General features: G+C 31.0%; 1 protein-coding gene across 3 annotated transcripts; it reads left to right on the forward strand.

Annotated features, from left to right (window-relative positions):
• The first annotated feature begins 5,561 nt into the window (after nt 1-5,561).
• Nucleotides 5,562-7,946, forward strand: LOC112292247 (uncharacterized). 3 transcript variants are annotated; one of them, XM_024540543.3, is made up of 3 exons: nt 5,562-6,412; nt 6,597-6,711; nt 6,842-7,771. In XM_024540543.3, the coding sequence occupies exon 3, from the start codon at nt 6,894-6,896 to the stop codon at nt 7,386-7,388; it is 495 nt and encodes a 164-aa protein (XP_024396311.1). In that variant the 5' UTR covers nt 5,562-6,412; nt 6,597-6,711; nt 6,842-6,893; the 3' UTR covers nt 7,389-7,771. The 3 variants fall into 3 exon arrangements, with proteins under 3 accessions (XP_024396311.1, XP_024396310.1, XP_024396309.1); XM_024540542.3 differs by having other exon boundaries at nt 5,695-6,456; nt 6,842-7,946; XM_024540541.3 differs by having other exon boundaries at nt 5,721-6,711.
• The last annotated feature ends 608 nt before the right edge of the window (nt 7,947-8,554 follow it).

Raw genomic sequence — 8,554 nt, forward strand, 5'->3', positions numbered from 1 at the left:
TCATAGATTTTTTCAATGATTTAGGATTTTTTTTTTTTTTTTTTTCAATATTCACAATATTGAAATTTTTTTAAAAATATTTATACAATTACAAAAAGTTATTTATTATTGATCTTGTAGTTAATCATGATTGCTAACTTTTTCTTGAATAAAAAGCTATTAAGTGAAATTTGCCATTGATTCCTATAAGTGACAATATTGCAATGAAGATAAAATTTGATGCATTTGTTTTTATTAAAAATGTCTTTAAAAAGTCAACATGATACAAGACTGGTATATAAGTAAGAGCTATCTTAAAAGCTTCAAGTGATATTTTAATTTCTTTATTTCACTCAAGTTTGTTTTTATAGGTCAAATATGTAAATGGAGTTGTAACATAAAAAAAATTAGATAAAAATCTAATAGCAATTAGAAAATTTTAATAAATATTGAATATTATTAATTATTTTTGAAACTTTTTAATCCATGATAAAAGAAATTTCTTAAAATTCATCATAAGGCTATTATTTAAAATGATTTTTATCTAAAAAATTAACTTGAATTATATAAAATATATATTCTTCATTGTGGCATTTAATCTTGTATCTTTAAATTATTTAAAGATACAAAAAACCTAAAATTCATCCTTTTCTATATTATTAGAATAGATAAAAAAATTACTTAGATAATAAATAATAAAATCATCTAGAAATTCTCAATAAACATCATTCATTATATGTGAAAAAGTAGCTAGTGCATTTGTGAGTCTAAAAGACATGACATTATATTCAAAATATCTATACTTGATTTAAATCATAGTCATCCATTCATCTTTTTTTTAATGCATACTAAGTTGTATGATCTTCATAGATCTATTTTGGTTTTGATATTTATTTGATTCAATTGATTAAAAAGTCCTAATATCAAAGATAGAAAATATTTGTTCTTGATGATGATCTTATTGAGCCCTCAATAGTTATTATACATCATCTATGATCTATCTTTTTTCTTTATAAACCAGATAGCAACTTTTCTTGGAGATTTTAAATGATAAATGAAGTTTTTGGTAAGGTTCTCATCAATGTATTCATTAAGTACAACCAACTTATTTTAAAATAAGCTATAAATTGGTGCAAATAGCAGTTAAGTTCCTTCTTTAAGATCAATTGAGTAATTATAAGGACAATATTCGAAAAGAATATTTTTATTTTTATTATTAAAAATATATTAATAATTCTTATACTAATTCAAAATGTATCTTAATATCTTTTTATTATTAAAAATAGATGTAGCATAAATTTATAAAAAATGATTCTTCTTTTGCAACATGCATGAAAGTTCTTGTACTTACAAATAAGAGTTTGGTTGCACTAAACTTATGATTTTTTACCTCAATATCAGAAGTCTGATTGTTGCTATTAAAAAAATCAAGATTATAAGAAATCTAATCTATTCAAGGATTATATTTCTCTAACTATGGTAAATTTAATATAACTAGATTAAAAAGAGATCTAATAATATAAAATTTTACTAAGCTATTGTGACCATTAATTGCTACATATATAGGAATAATTTCATGGTTAATATCTCTTGAAAACAACAAAAAATTATTTATGACTTCTACATATACATGCTTAGTTTTCTTTACTCAAGCTTTTTTATTTTTTTATTTTTTATTTTTTTAACAAAGCCTTTGTCTATAATAAAATAAATAAAAAAATGTTTCTTTTAAATTTAATAAAGTAGAGGCTTTGAAATTATTTGGTTCTAAAGGAATATTTATTGTAAAATGAGATGATGGATTTGAAAAGAAAGTATAACCTTTATTAGATGTTGTAGAAGAAATCAACTACTTGGTTCTTATTTTAGCTAAAAAAATTTACTTTTTAACACATTGTATTGTTTGACAACCATCTTTCTGATTTTGTGATTGTATTTTTTGTTTGTATAAATTTAAGTAGTAAAATATGATTCTCCACAATATAGGCACAATCTTTTTTGACAACTTGTAGTCTTTTCTTGCTTGATGAGAGTTTTAAAATGTAACTAACTTTTGTTTGCATAGGTTCAAACTTTAAAGAATAAGTTTTTGAAAATTTAAGAATTGTTGTCATAACTTGATTTTTTCTTCTCCATCTAAACTTTATTCTTGGCATCTTTTAAAAAATTGATTATTGCATGTAATAACTTGAGTAATAAATTATTTCAATGATTTTTTTTTTTTGATATTATCAATAATAAAACTTTGACATTATCTTTTAATCCATATCAAATTTGATCAATAAAGGCTTTATTATTCCAATTCATGTTATATATAAGGTTTTGGAAATTAATAATATATATGATAGTTGATCATGATTTTTATTATAAAGATAGAATTTTTTTTTTTCTAAATGCGGTTGTACACACTTTCAAGAAAGAATTTATATCATATAAGAATCTTGAATCTTTTTTCATCAAAGATACAAACAATGAGAGAATATTTTTATATAAAAATATACCTTTAAAATCCTACTTAAATAAATTCATGAAGATAATAGAAAAGATGTAACTTTTGATAAAATTTGACTTATTATTGAAATCCTCAAATTTTTTAATCAAGTTCTATCAAATTACTTTGACATACTAATTCTTACCTCTCTTATACTTGTAGCAACAACACTTTTCAAATTTGATTGTGAAATTGATATACTTACTTTTTTCGATTGCAGAGCTTCATTGCATATATATTGAACCTTATTATTGATTTCTTTTATATACATAGGAATAATATCTCTATGCTTGACATTCGTAATATACAAAATTTCTATCCTAAAAGTACCAAAAAGCTTGTAAAAATCTATAATAATTATAATTCTATTTTCACTTTTGTTAAATGTAGTATTTATAATTTTTTCTTCTATTTCTATAATAAGTAATTTTAATAAATTTACAAGTCAAATTAAAAGAGAGTAATCTATAACCTCAAATATCAAATAAAAATTTCCAAAAAAGAGTTAGTTCATTCTTTTTAGAAAATAAAAAAATATTAATTTAAAGATGGATAGTGTGCAATTTTTAAAAGACAATAAAAAAATAAAGTGATTCACTAATTTCTAAAAGAAAACAAGAACAATGAATTAGCACTTTTGTCAAATTATCAAGACATGAATAACAAAGAACCAATGATTTAATACACTCTTATATTACTAGAAAAGAATAGATATTTCTTCAAAAGTGGCATAATATTTAGACTAGAATGACTATTGCCAAAGATAAAAATACTAGAGACTCTTGAAACAAGCCTATAAACAAGAAAAGTATTAAAAAGAATAAAGAAGACTTCAATCTTGCGTCGATATATATTATCTAATTAAAAGATACATGGCAATATTCTATAAGATCTTCAATACATATCCAACTTGCAAAATATGTGTCTAACTTATAAGACAAGTTTTTTATATATGTGCTACATGGCCAAATTGCATCACAAGTTACCAACATGTGCAAGACGTAGCCAATTTTTAAATCTAAGTAAATATATATGTCCATAACACAACCATGGTTTGAAATGTGAAGATGCAACTAATACAAATCAAGTTATAAAAGATCAACTCTTTCAACTCAAAAGACAATATAGTTGGCCAAATTACAAGAAAATTAGGTTAAAATTATTCGAATTCACCTTTTTGAACAAATTAGAGTTAAAATTAAATGACTAAGTTTTTGTATTTAAATCAATCAACAAAAAAGATTCTAAATACTTAATTTAATAGTTGTGAGGTAGAATCTAGACAAAATAAGTAATCAATTTATACATATTTAAAAAATACATATCTTTTTGTAAAAAGATAAAAAAATAAAAGAAGATTCTTAGTACTTAGTAATATTTTAAAAATTAAATATTGATATTCATGACATTCTAAATATATTATTTGAAGATAATTATAAAAATCTCAATAATAAAACATATTTGAGTGACCTTCTTATACAAATATAAGACATTATTGATGACTCAAAGGACCTAGTAGTTTTTATTATAAAAAATTAAAGATTAGATTTTTAGTAAATACCATCTAACACATTTTGGACTTTATTAGTTTTTAAACAACTTCACTATTTATTGTAGAGATTGTCTTTTAATAAAGAAGAAATTATTACAAATAGCTACATTACTTAGATAAATAGAATTAAATAGAATTTAATGGAAATAAATAGAAATAAGTAAAAAAAATTAGTTAAATTATGTCTTTTTAATAAAAATTAAGAAAACCTATTAAAATCAAATTAAATCTATAAATACTCTTAGATATGTTCCATGATTATAGAATTTTTTTTATTATATTTTTCTATGTTTGAAGAGATACTATAAAAATTTTAATAACTTACATGCTAGGTTTATAAACCTTTAGGTTTTTTAAAAGCTCATACATAATCTTTGTATGAATCAAAAGAAAAATTTAAAGCATCTTTAATTTTCTCAATATTTTTTGTATATTTTAGAATTTTTAATTTTCATATTTAAAGGCAGTTATTATAATATTTTTATATTTTATCAATATATAAATATTATTAATCTTTTTTTTCTTGGTTAGTTTTACATGAATATATTTTATATTTACATGTCTAGATTTATGTTCTTAACAAGCAAAATAAAAGGAAGCCTAAAAACAATTATAGAATTCATGTAGAAAATTGGATTAAAATGTAAGATCTATGAATAACTAAAAATATCAAATAGTTGATTTATATTACAATTGATTAATAAATCAAATATTTGATATTTTTAATCATTGAATCTCCATTCTTTATAACATCTTTGGTTAAAAGTTAAAAAAATGTTGACAAATATTAAACAAAATAACTTCATATTAAGATAATTTTATAATATAATATATAATTTTATATAATACACATAATTTTATATATATATATATATATATATATATATATATTTTATGTATTAAAATCTTTGATTTCTTACAATTAAGTCTCACATCCACACCTTAAATTAAGTGTCTTTTTAAAAGAAACCATGTTAATATGGTGTATTTGGCATAAATAAATTGTTGTTAATAATTGAAGAGTAAGAATAAATAATAGCTCATTAAATTATTGCCTTCTTTATTCATTTTAAACTTGTAATTTATAGATTTTGAAAATATACTCAGATTAGATAAAATTTGGAATTGAGCAAATCCACATTTAAATAGATTAGTAATTGATTTACCTAAATAGATATAAAATATTTTAAAAAAGAAATACAAATTAAAAAAAATAAAAGGGGTTTCATATAGCAATTTAATTATACATACAACAACCAAGAATTAACTGAATAAATAAATTGTACAATATACACTAATTTAGATTTTTTTATGCCCACTTTGCAACAAGACTACTAAGATATAAGACAGGGTTTTATTTTTCACCTCTTCAATCAATGTGGCAGGTCCACCCAATATGTGTGAATAATGAAACAAACCAAAACAAAACAAGAGAGTTGGTGCGGACAAAAGCCTTCAGCAAACCTGCAAGGATCGTGATGGATCCAAGCTTTTCCCTATATAATATGAAGCGGCAGTGGACACACTAAAACAATCAGAACGGAATCAAACATAAACAACTCCTCACCGGAGTTGCGTCTGGATGAGATGCAAGGATTTGCGAATCCAGGCACCAAACACGCACGACAACGATGCGAAAGATTCGACGCAGCAGGTTTGGGAAAGCGGCGAAACCTGCAGGGCGCTGAGATCAATCATGGCCGAGACCAGAACCCCACCCAATTCTCAACGTGTAGTGTTGTTTTTGCTCTTGTCGGGACCGGAGGTTCCATGGTAAGATTTGCAGCAGATGAGGAGGCATTAGGTTTGCGTTGTCAGTCTGTGGCCTGTCTGCGCCACCACCATGGTGCAGAGATTTTCGTATAGGACCAGCGCCGGAACGATGGCGACGAGTAAGTTACAGCAACTCTCGAGGTTTAGCGCAACCGTTCCTGTCGCTTCCAGCCTCCTGTCACTCGTTGTTGTAAAACGAGAAATGAGTTGCGAATGGCGCCCATTCGTTCGTCGTTTCTCGCCCTGCGTGGATCGAATCATCGTCGGAGGAGCATGGGTTGCAGCTGCCTCCGGAGCTGGAGCGGACACAGAGCTGGAGTGGGTGTGAGCAGGTCTGTAGGGGAATCGTGTGCGGCGATGGACGTGCAATCGCCACTCTGACGCTTCGGGAGCCTCGGTGGTACCGTGATTCGGCCGACTAGTGGTGAAGGGCGTCCTCGGCTTGGTTCCCGTTGTGGAAGTTGGAAGTTCGCAACAGGGCGGCGTGAACGGGAGCTCTTCTGAGAGAGCTGCTGTTCGTTTTGGTTTCGTTTTGAGGAGATAATCAAGATTCTGTGGGGTGCGTTGCGAGACACAGTCGTCTTGCGTTTTGGGGATGGCGCAAACGATTCCTTAAGGTCGTACTGTTTAATTGTCAACCATAGCTTGGCTTCGAAGGGTGGTGAGAAGCCCATACCCGACCGGCCAAAGTCGAAATTAGAGTCTCTTTTCCAACTCCGGCTTGTTCTTCCCAGAATTGCATCTCTATTTTCGAGCTTCATACTGCCTCCGCTCCTCATCGATATTTGAACCCCGTTGCAGGTCGAATTCTTTTGCGATCTCGTTGCACAGGCCGTGGTTACTCCTTTCTTATGCCGTTTCGTTCTTAGATTTCGAACCTCCTCCATGTCGTCGGGAGGCTCTAAATGCTGACCAGGTAATCTCCAGATAGCAGAATATTCTTTTCTTTGGTTGAAATTCCCCCGATTTCTTTCTCGGACAGAGTTTTTCGTTTGAGTTGAACAGTGCAGTAGCTTCAGCTAATAAATGTCTAATCTTTCGTGCAGATTAGTCATCGAAGTCTGTGGAATCAAGTTGTGATTAGAACCAGTCGGCACGATGAGCGGATGCCAAAACAGATATGGCTCCGCCGCCAGAGACGAATGCTCCCGGAATTACTCCTCATCGGTATTCTACTTCATCTCTACGATCGCCGCCATGGTTGTTCTGGGCAGTATTACCGTCCTCTTTTTCTGCTGCGTTTATTGCAAGCGGAGGAGGTTAACCCAGCGGCTTCGTAACGCTCGCAATAGGGTGCAACAAATGGGATCGGATCATGTCATGTATGTTTGGCCCGGCGCTGCGGATGAGACGTCAGGATCTGGAGCTGCAGCTGGAGCTCGCCAAACGCAAGCTTGCGCAAATTCTAAAGGGAATGTTGCCAAGGGGAGTGTCGCAGGGGCCGAGCCTGTGTCATGCGTGATCATGGCGGGGGAGGAGCGCCCCACGCACTTGGCCCGGCCCTTGCCACGGGAGGAGCTTGCAGATGCAATCTCGGACGGTAAATTGGACGATCTAGAGCGAGGAATGCGGAGGGAGCCCTCTAATCGGTGATTTCAATCCGGGAATAAGGATCAATTTTGAAATAGGATGTTGCATTCGTGTTGGGCTGATTGCGAATGAGTCAATTGTGTATAGATTCGGATGAAGGAGAGTAGTGCTAAATCAACGGGATGGACATGTCCCAAGCATGTCTTGCTCATAAAGAGCATGGCATATTTGATATTGAAGCACTTATTATGTGTTCCAGCTAAATTGGTAGGTCGGTTGAATTCTGGATGATGGAGAAAGATGCATTACCAAAGTTCCATGATTGGCTGTGAAGACTGAAACTAAATGATCGGAGCATTTCACGACTCCGTGATGGATGTAGGTTTTCAGGTGTAGGTAATTAAAAATTTCCGCAAAAATCTGTTAAGTTGGAGCTTTGATTGCAATCTCTGCGATTCTAGTGAAGAAGAATGGTCTGCTTAGTGGCTTGGCATTGACTGCCAGCAGCAAGGTCGAAGAGCTGTGAAATAGGTCCAAACGAAGTAGAACAACTCAACTAAAAGCCTCTGCTTTTTGACAAAAACAATTGTAACACGAGACTCACAAGTCACGAGGACAACCAGCTTCGAGATCTGCTTGTGTATACGTGCTTGTTCGAGGAATGGGTGCCTCCAACGAACAAATTTCATGTGCCATGTTTCGTGTGAGTGCGGACAAGAGATCGCTCTCGTTGCTAAAAGCGTTACATCGCTACCCGGGTCTCAGCTTAGATGGTGTGATTCTTCTGGACCACTTCAAAATTCACGCTCCTGCAGGAAAAATCAATTAAAACAAACACATTTGGCCCCAATTTCCGAGTGCCTTGGGTAGCAAAATATACTACAGCCCTCAAAAACGAAGTACAAATCGCCGTGGCAGGGTACTCATGACAAGTTTTTAAACTCCAAGGCACGTCCCGAGTGTTGCGGTGAAATATCCCCACGGATAGAGGATGCATCCCAGAATTGTTCCGAAGCTCCCAAATCTGGGTGCAATTGGCATGTGTGGACTTGTGCTAATGCTATTACTCTACCCCATCTCTAAGTCACAGTGTCCTTTGGTAACTTCCAAAAATTAAAATTATCCTCCTTTTATTCTTAATTGGAGATGAATTCTTTCACTATAATCCACTTGAATTCATCGTTGAGTTTTATGAATTCACTAGCCTTTCCTCAAAGAAAATTACTTAA

This window comes from Physcomitrium patens, chromosome 15 (genome assembly GCF_059467195.1).
Source record: "Physcomitrium patens ecotype Gransden chromosome 15, ASM5946719v1, whole genome shotgun sequence".
In the NCBI taxonomy this organism is placed as follows: Eukaryota; Viridiplantae; Streptophyta; class Bryopsida; order Funariales; family Funariaceae; genus Physcomitrium; species Physcomitrium patens.

Excerpts from the sequence above, each read along its gene's own strand:
- LOC112292247 (XM_024540543.3), top strand. The coding sequence starts at position 6,894 with ATGAGCGGATGCCAAAACAGATATGGCTCCGCCGCCAGAGACGAATGC.